At 42.7% G+C, this 20,391-nt stretch overlaps 1 protein-coding gene across 1 annotated transcript in view; it reads left to right on the top strand.

Moving 5' to 3' along the window:
* Positions 1 to 20,391, top strand: part of LOC148508851 (heat shock 70 kDa protein 12A) — a 165,676-nt gene that overhangs the window by 42,386 nt on the left and 102,899 nt on the right. The window contains exon 4 of the mRNA XM_088443944.1: positions 3,867 to 3,983. Coding sequence (XP_088300070.1) covers positions 3,867 to 3,983 — 117 coding nt within the window. The remainder of the gene's footprint in view (positions 1 to 3,866; positions 3,984 to 20,391) is intronic.

Raw genomic sequence — 20,391 nt, 5'->3', positions numbered from 1 at the left:
AAATTTACTAAGGTGCCAAATTTTATCGATTTCATCCGAGATCAATTTCAGATGACATCATCCGGATTCAGGTGTTTAATTTTCCGATCAAATTACTGAATGTACTAAGCTGCCGAGTACCTGTCATTCATGTTGTTCGATGGTGTAATCATTTTGTATTATTAATTTCTAGTTACCATTCGGTTCTAACTAAGAGATGAACGAACAGATGCATGCGTGGATCAGTAAGCTCCATCTGTGCTTTTGTGTTTAAAAAAATGTAAAACAGTGTTTATTTTTTTTCAAAAAATGACATGCGCCCCCCCCCCCAAAAAAAAAAGATCAACCAGCATCGGGCTTTGAAGACCCAGTACTGGTTGTGCTAAATACAGGGGACAAACAATGTAAGGGTCCCCTGTATTAAGCACAACCAGCACCACGCTATTCAGAACCAGTCCTGGTTGCCAAAATAGAGCGGACAAAATACGTAAGTGTCCCTGTATTTAGTGCAACCAGCACTGGGTTCAGATCCGGTCCTGGTTCTGGAAAAACTGGTTACAGGGGAATAATTGCGTAGGGTTCCCCAGTAAATTCCAGAATCTGCAATAAAACTTTTATTTCACGGGGGGGGTAATGCCACAGCCAGGGGAACCCTTTCACTGGGTCCCCCAGCCAAAGCATCACCCCTGACCACTAGTCAGCCCAGGCCTAGTATTCCTTGGCAGCTGGGGACCCCCCAATAAAGGGATACCCCCCTCTCCAGGGCACCCCAGGACTAGGCTGATAGCCCGGGACTATCCCCAGCCCCCCGGGCTATTGGGTGCAAGGTTGATAGTGTGGTGTAAAAATTAGATGAGTTAATATTGTCTTTCCCTGTGGAACTACAGGTCCCAGCAAGCCTCCCCCACATGGTGGTACTTGGAGAACCACAAGTACCAGCATGCGGGGTATTACTGGCCCGCTGGTACCTGCAGTTCTACAGCTAAAAAAATACTTAAAAAACCACAGAACACACACCATGATAGTAAAACATACATGCGCACACACACATGCGCACTCACTATCTCACGTACTCACCTATGTATCCCTGAAGCCATCATGTCCACTTGTCAATTAAGTTTATCTATAGGGTACCTGTAAAAATAAAAAAAATACTTCTCTCCTCCTATGCATGAATCATGTCCTCTTCTGTCCATGTAGGCATCCATGGGCTTGGCATAACAATAAAAACGAAAATACACTGACCCATTCATTAGCTAAGAGGAAGAAGGCTTGCCTCTCCCAGCCAATGAAAGCTCAGCACTGAGATTTCTATAGTGAAATCCCTCGGCAGAGCAGTCAATCGGGAAGTGCTGTCCAAGCCCGTGGATGCTACATGGACGGAAGAGGATATGATCCACACATAGGAGGTGAGTATTTTATTTTTTTTATAGGCACACCCATTGGATTACAACTTGGAGCAGGGGATTGACTAGCCGGCAGCAGGTAAGTATGTGTCAGTGTGGTAAGTGTATAATAAAATTGTACATACTACGGTGTGTGTGTCTTGTGTTTTTTTCTCCTTTTTTTTTTTTTTTTTTTTTTACAGCGGGGGTACGGGAGCCGGCCACCTGCTGGCACTTGTAGTTCCACAAGTGTCAAAGGGCAGGCATGCTGGCACCTGTGGTTCCACTAAAAAAGCAATCGTTACTATCTTGTTTCAACACTATTACCCCCATACCCACAGCCCAGGGGGGTGGGAAAGAGCCCTGAGATTCAGCCTAAACCTGGGGTGCTTGGGAGAGGGGGGCTCATTTATTGGGGGGTCCCCACCTTCCCTGTGATCCCTGTCTTGGGGTGAGAATGCTTTGGCTGGAGAGACCTGGTGAAAGGGTCCTTTGGCTGTGACATTCCCCCTGCCAGATTTGAGTCCAGTGATGGTTTTGAAAATAGGGGGACCCCTAATCAATTTTTATCTGCCTATTTTTAATACCAGGACAGGCTCAGCAGCCCAGTGCTGGTTCCTAAATGATGGGGTAACCCTAGATCGTACTTTTAGGAACCATGGCTGGGTGGGCAGCCCGGGGCTGGTTATGCTTTTTGGGGGGGACCTTACATTTATTTTTATTTTATATTAACCCTTTAAATAGTGTTTACATGCAGATATATAAACAAATCACACTGATCTGTGTAAGTTTCTGCCAAATGGCAGCTCAGGAGATGGTCTATTTGAAACATCAATTTAGCTGCAATTTTGCTACAATTACACCCGAGATTGTAATCTCGAATCTATATTCCTGAGTTGTATCTTTTTCATGAAAAGTACTTCAGAGTTTGGGCGATGGTGAATTTATTCAAGTTGGCAATCTCACCCCAATTTACCAGTGAAAAGAGAGAAATCTCACCCAAGGTTGCCTTTAGTAAATTTGCGAGTTTAAAAAAATGCCTAAACTCACCCGAGATTGCGATCTCTGACCAACACGAATCTTAGTAAATTTACCCCTTAGAGTTTATTTCAATATAGTTACTTAATTCACCAACCAGTTCACCTTTCGTTTCTGGAATGCGCACCGATGAAGGGCTGGCCAGGTGTAGCCTGGGTATAGTGTACAACTAATTAATTGAATTTGTATGCATGTTGATGGGTAGAGTTAAGCTAGTCTCTCTGGTTATTTAATGTGTGTAATTGAAGGTTCTAATACACTGTAACCCTTATATCATTCTATTTCTGGGGTATTAATAGTAGCAAAGTGTAGCGTTAGTGTAGAGATATGGTTGTGTGTTTTTATAAACGGCTACTATGCTTCCTATAAGTTAGTGTTGCACTTTAATTGAAAGTTTCTCATATTAGTTATACACATTTCAGGAATTGTGAATTTAAATGTCTATGTGACCCATGTATATCTTATTTGTTTCAATAGTCCTCTGTGGTATAGAAAGTGATACTTAAAGGCATATTTAGGTAAAGAACTAAGAGGAAACCCCCACGGTCAAGGAGTTCCTATAGTATTTAATAAAGCAATTGTGACTTTACACTGTCATTTGCTGTGCTGGGAGTGGGGACCACCTGCCCCGATGCTGTGTCATAGGAAAGAAGGAAGACCAGGAACAACTTAATTCCACACTACAGACCCTAACCACACTTGGGTATTACAAATCCATGATCTGGGGCATAAAATACTCAGGACCTTATTCAGAGGCAGCCGTACGGTCTACGACCGCACTGCCGCCTTGATGTTTTGCCAGTGCGCATGCGCACAAGGGAGCTGGCTCCCTCATGCGCATGCGTGAGACCCGCTACGACCGACAGCACCGGTCGTAGCAGGTCTCTTTCCAAAGGGGGCGAGCTGTCGATGTTGATTGACAGATCACCCCGTTTGGAAGGCGGGCCGGGGGGGTGGCAGCTCAAACGGAGGCATTCCCATGGGAACACCTACCGTTTGGGGGAGGCCCCACTGACATCACTAGTGATGTCAGTGGAGAGCTTCTGGCTCTGACAGAGCCAGAAGCTCTCCGGGGCTTACGACAAGTGAGACCCTACCCTAGGGTCTCGTCGTAAGCCCCGATGGTCGTGATGGTCAATGACCATCGCGACCATCACCCGAGCGGTCGTTAGAGCTGTGGGTGTTAACCCACAGCCTAACGACCGCAACAGAGGCGGGGGGTCAGGATGCAAGTGGCCGCCCAGTTTCTGAGCGACCGCTTGCATCCTCCGACCGCCTCTGAATGAGGCCCTCAGTCCCTGCGATGCCCAACGTATCTAAACATGGCAGATATGATTCTTAGTAAGTATACCCCATAGAAAGCGTGGCGCCTGCCATGTCAATACTGCAGTAATATATATTGTCTCCAGGGTCCTAGTGCTTTAAGGTTTGCTTTATCTTATGCTGTTAACACTTGTGTTTCAGGAACTGAGTGATCAGACGGGATCAGAGATGGATAATAGTGAGGTGAGATGGGTGATTACTGTACCAGCCATCTGGAAACAGCAGGCCAAGCAATTCATGAGACAAGCAGCTTACAAGGTAATGTATGGTGATAGGACAGATATTTAGACAAAGTATAATGTGTGGCACTGTTCTGTGTGGCACTATGCTGTGTGGCACTGTTTTCAGGCACTGTGTTATGTGTTCAAGCACTGTGTTAAAAATAACCTCATTGGTGTGCCATTATAAGGAGCACTGTGTGGCACCATGTTGTGTGTTCAAGCACTGTTAAACAAATATTAAAACAAAACTGTTGCTTGCTCAGGCACTGTATTAATAAAACTACTGTGTTTATTTTCAATATGGGCTGTTTGGGGGAATTGGTGATGGTCTTTTGCATAGACAAACATTTTTATTGGTTATTGCTCCAACACATTACTAACTTGCAACACATTTTTAACCAGAAATAATGTGGTGCCTCACAAAATATAAAACAAATTACAGAATTATGGAGCATATTTAGTATTATTTGGTAATATGAGCAAGAAGATACAGGGCAATTTTGCAATTTTGATTTTATTAATCAATCAATTAATCAATTAATCAATTCAATCAATCAATTAATTTCCTCTCTTCCACTACACACATACATACTCTAGCTCCATTTCCCTATACTGCCCTCGGGCCTCTGAGCTAGTTCCCCTCATACTCAGACTCTCTGGTGCACCTCATAAGTGTACTACAGGGGTATGTTACCCAATTAGGAAGGAGGGAGGAGGGCAGTAGTATTGCCAGATTCTCTTGCAACCCTTGTCAGGAATCCTTGGCTATTAACATTGTACTTATTTTATGGCCTTTTATCTTCTCAGTGGCTGCAGAGCAGCTCTTTCAGATCTAGATCTAAATTTCATATTTTTTATTTAATCAATCTATCATTTTTTTTACCTGCCTTCCATTAAATACCCCACCCCCACTTTCCTGTACTGCCCTGTGGCCTTTGTCTGATTTAGTTCTTAATTAATGAAAACATTTTTGTATGGGGTTGCATAGCTTATTAAACTGTTATGCAGTGTAAGTAATATATAATGTATATCACTTATACTGCACATCACTTACATTATATATCACTTACCCTGCACATCACTTACCCTGCACATCACTTACCCTGCACATCACTTACGCTGCTACAGTACTACTCACCTCCTCTGTTATATGACTCTGCTTCCTGTGGTCCCAGCATGTAAGGAGCACACACGTGATGTGTATAGATAGCAGTGACTGTATATAATAATGTAGCAGACACACTACTGACCCCCCTGTTATATGACTCTGCTTCCTGTTGTCCCCAGCATGTAAGGAGCTCACACGTGATGTGTATAGATAGCAGTGACTGTATATAATAATGTAGCAGACACACTACTGACCCCCCTGTTATATGACTCTGCTTCCTGTGGTCCCAGCATGTAAGGAGCACACACGTGATGTGTATAGATAGCAGTGACTGTATATAATAATGTAGCAGACACACTACTGACCCCCCTGTTATATTACTCTGCTTCCTGTGGCCACCAGCATGTAAGGAGCTCACACGTGATGTGTATAGATAGCAGTGACTGTATATAATAATGTAGCAGACACACTACTGACCCCCCTGTTATATTACTCTGCTTCCTGTGGCCACCAGCATGTAAGGAGCACACACGTGATGTGTATAGATAGCAGTGACTGTATATAATAATGTAGCAGACACACTACTGACCCCCCTGTTATATTACTCTGCTTCCTGTGGCCACCAGCATGTAAGGAGCTCACACGTGATGTGTATAGATAGCAGTGACTGTATATAATAATGTAGCAGACACACTACTGACCCCCCTGTTATGTCTCTGCTTCCTGTGGTCCCAGCATGTAAGGAGCTCACACGTGATGTGTATAGATAGCAGTGACTGTATATAATAATGTAGCAGACACACTACTGACCCCCCTGTTATGACTCTGCTTCCTGTTGACCCCAGCATGTAAGGAGCTCACACGTGATGTGTATAGATAGCAGTGACTGTATATAATAATGTAGCAGACACACTACTGACCCCCCTGTTATATGTCTCTACTTCCTGTGGCCACCAGCATGTAAGGAGCACACACGTGATGTGTATAGATAGCAGTGACTGTATATAATAATGTAGCAGACACACTACTGACCCCCCTGTTATATGTCTCTACTTCCTGTTGTCCCCAGCATGTAAGGAGCACACACGTGATGTGTATAGATAGCAGTGACTGTATATAATAATGTAGCAGACACACTACTGACCCCCCTGTTATATGACTCTGCTTCCTGTGGTCCCAGCATGTAAGGAGCACACACGTGATGTGTATAGATAGCAGTGACTGTATATAATAATGTAGCAGACACACTACTGACCCCCCTGTTATATGACTCTGCTTCCTGTGGTCCCAGCATGTAAGGAGCACACACGTGATGTGTATAGATAGCAGTGACTGTATATAATAATGTAGCAGACACACTACTGACCCCCCTGTTATATGTCTCTACTTCCTGTGGCCACCAGCATGTAAGGAGCTCACACGTGATGTGTATAGATAGCAGTGACTGTATATAATAATGTAGCAGACACACTACTGACCCCCCTGTTATATGACTCTGCTTCCTGTGGTCCCAGCATGTAAGGAGCACACACGTGATGTGTATAGATAGCAGTGACTGTATATAATAATGTAGCAGACACACTACTGACCCCCCTGTTATATGTCTCTACTTCCTGTGGTCCCAGCATGTAAGGAGCTCACACGTGATGTGTATAGATAGCAGTGACTGTATATAATAATGTAGCAGACACACTACTGACCCCCCTGTTATATGACTCTGCTTCCTGTGGTCCCAGCATGTAAGGAGCACACACGTGATGTGTATAGATAGCAGTGACTGTATATAATAATGTAGCAGACACACTACTGACCCCCCTGTTATGTCTCTGCTTCCTGTGGTCCCAGCATGTAAGGAGCTCACACGTGATGTGTATAGATAGCAGTGACTGTATATAATAATGTAGCAGACACACTACTGACCCCCCTGTTATATGACTCTGCTTCCTGTGGTCCCAGCATGTAAGGAGCACACACGTGATGTGTATAGATAGCAGTGACTGTATATAATAATGTAGCAGACACACTACTGACCCCCCTGTTATATGTCTCTACTTCCTGTGGTCCCAGCATGTAAGGAGCTCACACGTGATGTGTATAGATAGCAGTGACTGTATATAATAATGTAGCAGACACACTACTGACCCCCCTGTTATATGACTCTGCTTCCTGTGGTCCCAGCATGTAAGGAGCACACACGTGATGTGTATAGATAGCAGTGACTGTATATAATAATGTAGCAGACACACTACTGACCCCCCTGTTATATGTCTCTACTTCCTGTGGTCCCAGCATGTAAGGAGCTCACACGTGATGTGTATAGATAGCAGTGACTGTATATAATAATGTAGCAGACACACTACTGACCCCCCTGTTATATGACTCTGCTTCCTGTGGTCCCAGCATGTAAGGAGCTCACACGTGATGTGTATAGATAGCAGTGACTGTATATAATAATGTAGCAGACACACTACTGACCCCCCTGTTATGTCTCTGCTTCCTGTGGTCCCAGCATGTAAGGAGCACACACGTGATGTGTATAGATAGCAGTGACTGTATATAATAATGTAGCAGACACACTACTGACCCCCCTGTTATGTCTCTGCTTCCTGTGGTCCCAGCATGTAAGGAGCTCACACGTGATGTGTATAGATAGCAGTGACTGTATATAATAATGTAGCAGACACACTACTGACCCCCCTGTTATATGACTCTGCTTCCTGTGGTCCCAGCATGTAAGGAGCACACACGTGATGTGTATAGATAGCAGTGACTGTATATAATAATGTAGCAGACACACTACTGACCCCCCTGTTATATGACTCTGCTTCCTGTGGTCCCAGCATGTAAGGAGCACACACGTGATGTGTATAGATAGCAGTGACTGTATATAATAATGTAGCAGACACACTACTGACCCCCCTGTTATGTCTCTGCTTCCTGTGGTCCCAGCATGTAAGGAGCTCACACGTGATGTGTATAGATAGCAGTGACTGTATATAATAATGTAGCAGACACACTACTGACCCCCCTGTTATATGACTCTGCTTCCTGTGGTCCCAGCATGTAAGGAGCACACACGTGATGTGTATAGATAGCAGTGACTGTATATAATAATGTAGCAGACACACTACTGACCCCCCTGTTATATGTCTCTACTTCCTGTGGTCCCAGCATGTAAGGAGCTCACACGTGATGTGTATAGATAGCAGTGACTGTATATAATAATGTAGCAGACACACTACTGACCCCCCTGTTATATGACTCTGCTTCCTGTGGTCCCAGCATGTAAGGAGCACACACGTGATGTGTATAGATAGCAGTGACTGTATATAATAATGTAGCAGACACACTACTGACCCCCCTGTTATATGTCTCTACTTCCTGTGGTCCCAGCATGTAAGGAGCTCACACGTGATGTGTATAGATAGCAGTGACTGTATATAATAATGTAGCAGACACACTACTGACCCCCCTGTTATATGACTCTGCTTCCTGTGGTCCCAGCATGTAAGGAGCACACACGTGATGTGTATAGATAGCAGTGACTGTATATAATAATGTAGCAGACACACTACTGACCCCCCTGTTATATGACTCTGCTTCCTGTGGTCCCAGCATGTAAGGAGCTCACACGTGATGTGTATAGATAGCAGTGACTGTATATAATAATGTAGCAGACACACTACTGACCCCCCTGTTATGTCTCTGCTTCCTGTGGTCCCAGCATGTAAGGAGCTCACACGTGATGTGTATAGATAGCAGTGACTGTATATAATAATGTAGCAGACACACTACTGACCCCCCTGTTATATGACTCTGCTTCCTGTGGTCCCAGCATGTAAGGAGCACACACGTGATGTGTATAGATAGCAGTGACTGTATATAATAATGTAGCAGACACACTACTGACCCCCCTGTTATATGACTCTGCTTCCTGTGGTCCCAGCATGTAAGGAGCACACACGTGATGTGTATAGATAGCAGTGACTGTATATAATAATGTAGCAGACACACTACTGACAACCCTGTTATGTCTCTGCTTCCTGTGGTCCCAGCATGTAAGGAGCTCACACGTGATGTGTATAGATAGCAGTGACTGTATATAATAATGTAGCAGACACACTACTGACCCCCCTGTTATGTCTCTGCTTCCTGTGGTCCCAGCATGTAAGGAGCACACACGTGATGTGTATAGATAGCAGTGACTGTATATAATAATGTAGCAGACACACTACTGACCCCCCTGTTATATGACTCTGCTTCCTGTGGTCCCAGCATGTAAGGAGCACACACGTGATGTGTATAGATAGCAGTGACTGTATATAATAATGTAGCAGACACACTACTGACCCCCCTGTTATATGTCTCTACTTCCTGTGGTCCCAGCATGTAAGGAGCTCACACGTGATGTGTATAGATAGCAGTGACTGTATATAATAATGTAGCAGACACACTACTGACCCCCCTGTTATATGACTCTGCTTCCTGTGGTCCCAGCATGTAAGGAGCACACACGTGATGTGTATAGATAGCAGTGACTGTATATAATAATGTAGCAGACACACTACTGACCCCCCTGTTATATGTCTCTACTTCCTGTGGTCCCAGCATGTAAGGAGCTCACACGTGATGTGTATAGATAGCAGTGACTGTATATAATAATGTAGCAGACACACTACTGACCCCCCTGTTATATGACTCTACTTCCTGTGGTCCCAGCATGTAAGGAGTGTTGAGGAATCGTTTCTATATGGTACAGTTTATACCATGGGTGCCAATCTTTGAAGACGAGACTCCAATAATATATTATTATTTCTTTACTATATTTATAAAGATATTATAAATATAGATAAAGTTCAATTAACATATATATATATATCGTATTTGCAAATACATGCATACGTATGAATTAATTAATTATGATTCCAGTGAGTTCAGACGTGAAGTTCAAGCTCTGATTTCTGATATTTATTTATAGGCAATTCAAATTATACAGAATGAGACATACACAGTAGTGACATATATACTAGTATATTTATGCTTCCTAAGACCTAAAACTTAACAATTAACAAACTTAGACAATTAATAACAACGGGAGGCAATCAGGAAGCCGACTGTCTTATCCCGGCAAGGGTGAAATGCCGGGCGTTTGGATGTAGACGCCAGCATTTCCGGGCGCTGCGAGCGGACAGCGGGGGGGGGGGGTGGGTTAGGTTTAGGACTCCCGGGGGGGATTTAGGGTTAGGCACCCCCATGGGAGGGTTAGGATTAGGCTAGGGGGAGGGTTAGGGTTAGGCACCCCCGGGGGGGACTTAGGGTTAGGTAGCGGGGAAGGGGGTGGTTAGGGTTAGGCACTTAGAGGGGGGATTAGGGTTAGGCACTTGGGGGGGAAGTTAGGGTTAGGCACCCCTAAGGAGGGTTAGGTTAGTGGATACTTACCTATCCACGATCGGGATTTCCAGCGCTGTCGAGCTTCCGCTGCGTCGCACTCTGCTCCTGTTGGGCTGCCGCTGACGGGAATCGAACCGCCGGCCATGCGGCCGACGGTATATCATACCCATTCCACAACAACATAGATTATATACTTGCAAGTATTATTAGTTACCATACTTCCTCCTGCACAAACTTTAAGTTCTTCTGGACTCTGTGTTACATTGCGCTGACCTCTCTCCACCTTCTCTATCCTCTCCAACTAACTAAGCTGTACTTCCAGTGCTGTCTTTTATCCCAAAATCTGTCAATACAATTGTGCCATGTCCCATTCTGTAAAATGTGGCAGATAATTACGGGTTTCCCTAAAACCAGATTCTGAAGTGTTGTAAAAATTGTCAGCTGGCTTTTACCCCTCAGGTGGGCAGTAGGGAACGTATTTTGGGATCATAAAATTTGGTATTTGTTTATTCATTAAACGATTTACCTTTGATTATTTGATGTGCAAACAGATCTATATTGCCTAAGGTGCTAGCATCAATAGATATGACCTCTCAATGGTATAGTAGATAAATGGCCCCTGGCCTGGACATAGATGAGCTGGTTTATAATTACCCAAGGAATGCTATTTTTTTAATTCTGATCTTTATTATAAGTATCGCCTACACACCTGTGCATACCAGTATCTGTTGGTCTAAGCAGTAAAAACCTGTTTCTTACACAATTAATAAACCTTACAATTAAAGCATATATCTAAATACCTGTTACTAAACATTTAACTTATATAGTATATTCAAACCTATTTAATCTATTTCTCACTTTAAAATATATATACTATTCACTATGTTGTAAACCACATTCAATCATTAATGGTATTTTAATTCAGGCAATATCTCTAGTCCTCATATTATTTTAATCCTAATGTTCAAGTATATTTCATTTTAGTTATATAATTAATATCCCTACAACACATAAGGTAACAGTCGCCCCCTTGTGGCCATGAGAAATTAATTTTTATTGGCCACACATGAATCTAATGTAATTATTCCCAATACATTTTGAAATATTACTTTTCCTTCCCTAATCATTATTTTACTATAAAAATATATGCAACCATCACAATGGTTATTACTGTTATTTTTAAAGTCTTTAACTTCGCTAAACTACTCTATTTACCCTATTGTAATTAAATATGACCATTACTGCGGTTTTACTCAGTATTCATGAGGAAATATTTGATCAGTCATTTAAAATACCATAGCATACAGTAGCTTGATTGTAGCTACAATATCATGTTCTCTATCTGTGCGGATATCTTTAAGATACATCTTCTGTCCTGTGCCAACAACAATTTTCTCCTGTTTGGACTGTCATCTGTGTGTCTTGCATGGTGACGCGTTACCTTTGCAGTATGAGGCAGTAGAATTCTTTGTGGAAGCTGCCATTTTGCTTGCAGCGCAGAGGGCTGTGTACCTTGAGTGCTTTGGTCTTTATTCATTATTTCCTCTTCACCACAATGCTGTAACACTCGGGCCTATTCATCAACACTAAAATAATGTTTTCAGGACATTTTCCTTAAATAACGTTATTTTGGTATTCATGAACAGACTTCACACAGGAGATATCACAGATATCATTATATATACTGTATATATCACAGATATCTCCTTGCTAAGTTCCCCTGCGTTAATTTCCACACTCCCCATACATTAGTATTAGTATGGGGACATTAGTACATTAGTATTAGTACATTAGTATGGGGACATTAGTACATTAGTATTAGTACATTAGTATGGGTACATTAGTACATTAGTATGGGGACATTAGTACATTAGTATGGGGATATTAGTACATTAGTATGGGGATGTGGAAATTGTGGTATTCATCAAATTCGGAAAATTATGAATTTTCGGAATTTGATGCAGTTACTATTCGCCACTGTGAGGTGGCGAATAGCAGAATCGACTTACCTGTATCAGCGTGTGCAGGTCCCCCGATAAGTCCCTCCGGCGCTCTGCTCCGTCCTCAGGCTCCGGAGGCTGGTCTGTCATGTGTGCTCCCAGCAGAGCACAAGAAAGTTTAGAAAAAGAAGACATATTTTTTTTTTCTAATCTGTCATGTGGTCTGCTGGGAAACCACATGACAGACCAGCAGGACGGAGCCGGAGGCTGCTGCGCGGACAGGTAAGTCAGGGGGGGAGGTGAGCGGGAGGGGGTGGGGGGGGTCGGGGCGGGGGGGTACGAAACTTACTGCATCTGTAGGCAGTGCTGCGTATGCGCTGGTTTTACAGATGTAACAGCGCATGCGCAGCACTGTTTCCAGACGCGATAAGGTAGTGTAGAGAGGGAAAAGTTATCTATTTCCCGAAAAGCTGTCATCGCAAATATGACAGCTTTTCGGATTAGATACTTATGGAGAGGTGGAATGATGAATTCCACCTATAATTAGGTAGAACTCCATGCAAGTTCTAAACCTAATTATCTCCATCGAATTTTTAGGTTTAATGAATAGGCCACTAAGTACCTTCAGTGTCACCTCGGTAATAGTCTTTCGCAGATGTGCATTGTGCGTCCTTTATGATTATCCAATGATGCAGTTATGACAAGTGTTCATATAATAGGCTTTTAAGGTTTTGGTGAGGAATAGAGAGCCGGTATATATATGAAACAAAGTCTCTTCTCCTTTCTTGGTTGTAAATAATCCATCTCAATTTTCTTTGGCCAATGGCATTCCAAATGACTGGGGTAGATAATGTCTAACATATTGTATTTATTCTAGATAATTTTCCTCACTGAATAAACTTCCATACTGTAAGGTCACATTCTTACAATGTTCCTATATAATATCTATTTTCTAACTTAGAACTAAAATAGGGTGTGACTACTTTTATTCTTGTTTATTTTAAAACTAAAATAACCCTACACCAGAAAAACCCTACTCAATGGCTTTCTATATTGAACCTATAATAAGATTAGTAATACTATTTTTGGAATGCTTTGATGTGTTTATCTTAACATCCTATCAATAAAATAAATGACTATACATATATGCTCCATACAGGCATTAAATATCTTGGCTTTCAGGTATGTGTAACCCCATTCAACATTATGCAATATGCCACAATGTGCATATGATTGCAATGACCTTTTTTGTGCTAAAATTAAATTCTCTGAGGGCTCTATTTATTAACATTATTTTTACTAAAATAAAGTGAAAAAGGGTGTTTTGTGTTTTCACACCCTTTTCACATTATTTTAGTATCACCTGTAGTTATTACAGGGCAATTGGAGTAGAATTAGTAAAATTCTACTCCAACCCCTAGTATCACTTATTTTTAGTAAAGCAGATCGCATTTCCCATAATTGTAATGGGAAATGTGATCCGACCAGAGTTACTAAAAATAAATTGTAAAAAAATACCGGGGGAAGCCCTGTGATAATAACGCCACCTGGAGGTGGCGTTATCCAGGGTTTCCCCCAGTTACCGGGCTCCCACTCTGCTCTAATGGGGAGAGCAGAGGTGGGAGCCGGTCCCAGTAATCAGCTGTGTGGTCTAAACAGACTGCAAGCTGATTACTGTAAAAAAAAAAGAAAGAAAAAAATTGAAACAATTTTTTTTTACTTACCTGAATCCAGGGACCGGTGATCGGGCCTCCGGTGATGGCTCCTCTCCGGTCAGCTGGTCTCCCATAGTGCACTGCGGCCCAGTCATCAGGTGATCGGGTCCCAGTGCAGTATTGGAGATCACCTGATCGGGAAGCCCAGAGAAGATCACCGGAGGCCAGGAGGATGCAGGTAAGTGTAATGAAGGGAGGGGGGGTCGCAGGGGTCCGTGATCACGGGGGGCAGGGCTTAGCATCCGTGGGGGGTAGCAGCGCAGGTGGGTCAGCGCATGCGCGGGCTCTTAGTCGTGGTATTTTTTCCTAAAATACCGCGACTAGAGTGCGGATGGGATCCGCAGGTACAGAGCTTTATCGCAAGCTTTGTCTCTGCAAGGAATTTATAGTAAATCCCTGTGATATTGCCTGAATTGGCAATGCGAATTCACTCGGTAATATCACACTACAATCCGCATTTAATATGCGGATTGTAGTAAATAGAGCCCAAAGTCTCAAATAAATCTACAATATTTTTCTTTTGTAGTTTTGGGTGTTTCTATAATCTCCTCAGAGGTCCTGACAGGCTTTTCGCTTCCAAATGTTTCTGTTTATTTCTCTTCCCTTTGCCCTTGAGGCATCGTTGCCCTAACAGTCAGGCATACTTTATAAAGACTTGAGCCAGATTTCTCAGTGCATTTCTGTTTAGACTCTTTGGTTGAATTAGCATTCATTTTACAATGCTATATTTATTTATTCCCTTTTTTTTACACATATATCCTCCCCATAAGATTGCCGGTGTCTTAATGGTTACTGTAATATATGGTAATTACATTCATTTATTTGGGAATATTCAATTTCAATATTTAATAATTTTTAAGCGTGATATCCTCCCTCATCTGTTTGCTAGCCTGATGAGTTAAACTCTAATATCCGCTAATCATTATTCATTTCTTTTTATCCTAGGCCTTTCTAAATTATTTTCTATTCATTACAACTTATTCCAAAGTGATCTTATAGTTTGCCAGCCAGCTTATAGCCTTACGCTGCTCCAAATAACTATTGTATTTAGTTAAAACAGAATATAGAATATTTCCATGTCTGGTGCCAAATATTGATACGGTATCATAGTTTTATAACCAGCTCTATTTCACTAATACATCAATTACAGGTATACAAAATACAAGATAAGATAAACACAATGATAATAAGTCTTTTATTATGCTTAAATATATCCGCACTGTGATTCTGCAAATTTGGTAGCTAGCTTACAGCATGTGCTACTGCTTAATATAAATATTACAATCGGATACCGGAATCTAACACGTCCCTTCGTGGTCGCCAATTATGTTGAGGAATCGTTTCTATATGGTACAGTTTGGCACCCATGGTATAATCATTGAAGATGAGACTCCAATAATATTATTTCTTTACTATATTTATAAAGATATTATAAATATAAAGTTCAATCAACATATATATATATATATATATATATATATAACATATTTGCAAATACATGCATACGTATGAATTAATTAATTATGATTCCAGTGAGTTCAGACGTGAAGTTCAAGCTCTGATTTCTGATATTTATTTATAGGCAATTCAAATTATACAGAATGAGACATACACAGTAGTGACATACAGTCAGGTCCATAAATATTGGGACATTGACAGAATTTTCATATTTTGGCCTCTATTCACCACCACAATGGTTTTGAAATGAAACAAACAAGATGTGCTTTACCCTCAAATTAAATCTGAAAGTCTGCAGTTAATTACATCCAAATCAGGTGAATGGTGTAGGAATTACAACAGTTTCAATATGTGCCTCCCACTTTTTAAGGGGCCCAAAGTAATGGGACTATCAACTGAAAAGCTATGTCATGGACAGGTGTGGGCTATTACCTCATTATTTCATTATCAATTAAGCAGGTAAAAGGTCTGGAGTTGATTCTAGGTGTGACATTTGCATTTGGAATCAGTTGCTGTCAACTCTCAGTATGAGATCCAAAGAGCTGTCACTATCAGTGAAGCCATCATTAGGCTGAAAAATCAAAACAAACCCATAAGAGAGATAGTTGATTTGGCCACACCTAATGTTTTTGCTGTTTGGAACATTCTTAAAAAGAAAGAACGCATTGGAGAGCTCAGCAACACCAAAAGACCCGGAAGACCACGGAAAACAACTGTGGTGGATGACAGAAGAATTATTTCCCTGGTGAAGAAAAACCCCTTAACAACAGTTGGCCAAATCAAGAACACTCTCTAGGAGGTATGTGTATATGTATCAAAGTCAACAATCAAGAGAAGACTTCACAAGAGTGAATATAGAGGGTTCACCACAAGATGTAAACCATTGGTGAGCCACAAAAACAGGAAGACCAGATTAGAGTTTGCCAAACAACATCTAAAAAAGCCATTACAGTTCTGGAACAACATCCTATTGACAGATGAGACAAAGATCAACTTGTACCAGAGTGATGGGAAGAGAAGAGTATGGAGAAGGAAAGGAACTGCTCATGATCCAAAACATACCACCTCATCAGTGAATCATGGCGGTGGTAGTGTCCTGGTGAGGGCATGTATGGCTGCCAATGGAACTGGTTCCCTTGTATTTATTGATGATGTGACTGCTGACAAAAGCAGCATAATGAATTCTGAAGTGTTTCGGGCAATATTATATGCTCATATTCAGTCAAATGCTTCAGAACTCATTGGACGGCGCTTCACAGTGCAGATGGACAATGACCCGAAGCATACTCCAAAAGCAACCAAAGAGTTTTTTTAAGGCTAAAAAGTGGAATGTTATGCAATGGCCAAGTCAATCCCCTGACCTGTATCCGATTGAGCATGCATTTCACTTGATGAAGACAAAACTGAAGGGAAAATGCCCCAAGAACAAGCAGGAACTGAAGACATTTGCAGTAGAGGCCTGGCAGAGCATTACCAGGGATGAAACCCAGCGTCTGGTGATGTCTATGCGTTCCAGACTTCAGGCTGTAATTGCCCGCAATAGAAATGACAGGTAGAGCTAGGCCTCAATATTTATGGCTTCTTTGACCCCAAAAGGTCATTTGACCATTCTATGGTAAAACAGCAACTGTAATAAGACAATCTCTTTTCAAACCTCAAGAGGCCTAGCAAGGGGTATATGTGTTTCTAACTTATATGCCTATGTAGAAATTAACAATTTAACCCACTGATTACAATGACTCTGCTTCCTGTGGTCCCAGCATGTAAGGAGCACACACGTGATGTGTATAGATAGCAGTGACTGTATATAATGTAGCAGACACACTACTGACCCCCCTGTTATATGACTCTGCTTCCTGTGGTCCCAGCATGTAAGGAGCTCACACGTGATGTGTATAGATAGCAGTGACTGTATATAATAATGTAGCAGACACACTACTGACCCCCCTGTTATATTACTCTGCTTCCTGTGGTCCCAGCATGTAAGGAGCACACACGTGATGTGTATAGATAGCAGTGACTGTATATAATAATGTAGCAGACACTCTACTGACCCCCCTGTTATATGACTCTGCTTCCTGTGGTCACCAGCATGTAAGGAGCATACATAAATATGGATACATTGGGATTGGGTCAGATCTGTACACAATACTGATATGAAGTTTGGGACATTGTTGCGCGTGTGGGTAAGCCATACTGCGCACTTGCAGCGATTGTTTTATGATCACTCACACACAGATGACAGGTCGTCCATCACCATTTGGTGGAGGAAACGAGAGGTGGTTAGAAAAATTCAGGCGTTTTGTGCGTGAGTGGCGGATGAGTTATTAGCATATTTTTGCAATTGCGATCCATGAGACTGCGATGGCATTTGCGTGTCGATCTGAATCGGGCCCATTGTCTGACTTCTCTTCATATTAAGGATGACTTCTGTATACAGCTATGTTATCTTTATGGTGTCCCAGTATATCAGAGGTATTATACAGCTTCTGGCCACCAGCATCAAAGTAGGCCTATTGGGCCTGATTCATTACGGATAGCTATTGTGATCGCAGCTGCGATTACACACACAGGTCCACTGCGAACATATGCTAATGTTTGTGTAGCTGTATTAAAATAGGGCTAGTGGAAGAATAGGCACATTATAGGTATATGGTACCTCAAATATATTGAGAGCAACTGTCTGTCACCTCAATGTATTTGTACCTTTTAGAGTATTTGGTTATAAAATAAATGTTGGAAATGTGATATATGTATATAGGGTAAAGCAACCTTTATTTATGGTATTATTGTGTTTACATGAGTGGCTCCAGTGAAGAGAGAGAGAGAGGGACGGCAGCATCAGCGCTGAAGTGGCAGTAAGTAGCCCAGAAACGGCGGCGCTGATACAAGCAGATGCGCTGAGGTGACAGTGTGTAACTTATCCCTGGCACCCACACATACACCATCAGTTTAATACAGGGAGTTAATAGGATAAGTAATTACAGTGGTGCATGAATCCTTAGCATAGCCTCATACTGATCTGCTGCTTTAGGAAACTGTCAGTGAGGAGTGACTGAAGCGCATTCGGTATGAATAGCCGGCTGCCGCATGATCGGCAGTTCCATTCCCAGCAGAGCCCGGCTGCGGCAGCCCGACAGCTCTGGAAATACTGATCGTCCCTAAGGTAAGTACTTACTAACCTAACCAATCCCCCTAACCCTCCTTAGGGGTGCCTAACCCTAACCTCCCCCCAAGTGCCTAACCCTAACCTCCCCTTCCCCGCGGCCTAAACCTAAGTCCCCCCCAGGGGTGACTAACCCTAACCCTCCCTCCCCCTAGCCTAATCCTAATTCCCCCCCTGGGTGCCCTAACCCTAACCCTAATCCTAACCCTCCCCCCCCCCCCCCCCAATGGCTCGCGGTACCTGGCATCCCTTCGATCGGGATACTGGGCGCCTGTCTCCCAGTGCCAGGAAAATGACAGGTGTCTAGATTTTAAACGCCGGTCATTTATCCCTAGGTGGGATAGAGGATTCGGGAAGCCGGAGGTCAGGATTGCGGCCGCCGGCTTCCTAAACGTATCCCACTGAAGCTCCTTATTTAGGAGGCTGCATAAGCACAATATACGTCAAATAGGAGTAATCACCTGCATACTGAGAGCAGCCAGACACAGGCACTACATATGAGAGAGCTTTAGCTACCAAGCTAGGACAAAACTGGAAAAAGGCTGCAGTATATATAATTAGCAAGGAGTGTATCAACTGAGAGCAGCAACTAATTATAGGGATATACTGTATTATTACAAGCAACAGTTCAGGAAGGGAAAGTTATTCAACACTTTGGAAGTGGAAACAAAGGGTCTCATTCAGACCCGCACGCAAGCGCTTGAGCGCTCGCAAGCGGATTGATGTTGGGCTCTGCACACACGCAGCGGCCGCACTGCGTATGCGCAAGCCCCGGAGCGAGAGAGAAATTCTCTCGCTCTGGGGCTCACTACAAAAGGGGCGGCTGTCGATGGTGATCGACAGCTCGCCCCATTTGTAGGTGTGGTGGGGGGGTGGTTTCACAAATGGAGGTGTTCCCAACTGAACACCTGCCGTTTGTGGGCGGCCCCACTGACATCACCAGTGATGTCAGTGGAAGAGCTTCCGGCTCTATTAGAGCCGGAAGCTCTCTGGGGCTTGCGGCAGATGAGACCCTACTACAAGGGTCTCGTTGCAAGCCCCAATGGTCGCGATGGTCTTGACCATCGCGACAATCAACCTGGCCGCTCGCTAAAGCTGTGGGTGGTCATGGCTCCTGGCCAGCTCTTTTTAGAGATGCAGCCGCCCTCATTCAGAGAGAGCGCTCGCATTTTGCGAGCGGCTCTGAATGAGGTCCAAAGTCCTCAGGCAAAATTTCCTTAGTTTTCTTAAATTTAATAATCTCACCAGCACACAACCTTATGCTTTGGCTTTTGCATAACCCCACAGGAGATTGTTTATTGAAGTTGTAAGATTTAATGTTCATCAAGACATCAGCCTAGTTATATTGGAGGCACTTCATGTGGAGGCAACACAGAATACACTATTACTAACTAGAAATACATCCGTGAATATAAATATAAGTACCTGTAGTGGAGAAGTTCCATAATAAAGGGTAAAATAACAGTTGGACAAATAACAGAGACAATATTTGCTTTCCAAGGACTGAAACTATTGTTACAAGTTTTAGACTATTAATGCATTAGTGTTAATGTGTGTAAATCTTAGATACTAGGGGGTAAATTTACTAAAGTGAAAGTTTTTAGAAGTGAGGTTTAAAAGTGATGTTGCCCATAGCAACCAATCCGATTCTAGCTATTATCTTCTGG

Source organism: Taudactylus pleione, unplaced genomic scaffold (assembly GCF_031769625.1).
Source record: "Taudactylus pleione unplaced genomic scaffold, aTauple2 ptg000338l, whole genome shotgun sequence".
Classification (NCBI taxonomy): domain Eukaryota; kingdom Metazoa; phylum Chordata; class Amphibia; order Anura; family Myobatrachidae; genus Taudactylus; species Taudactylus pleione.
This window is presented reverse-complemented; position numbering and strand designations above follow the sequence as displayed.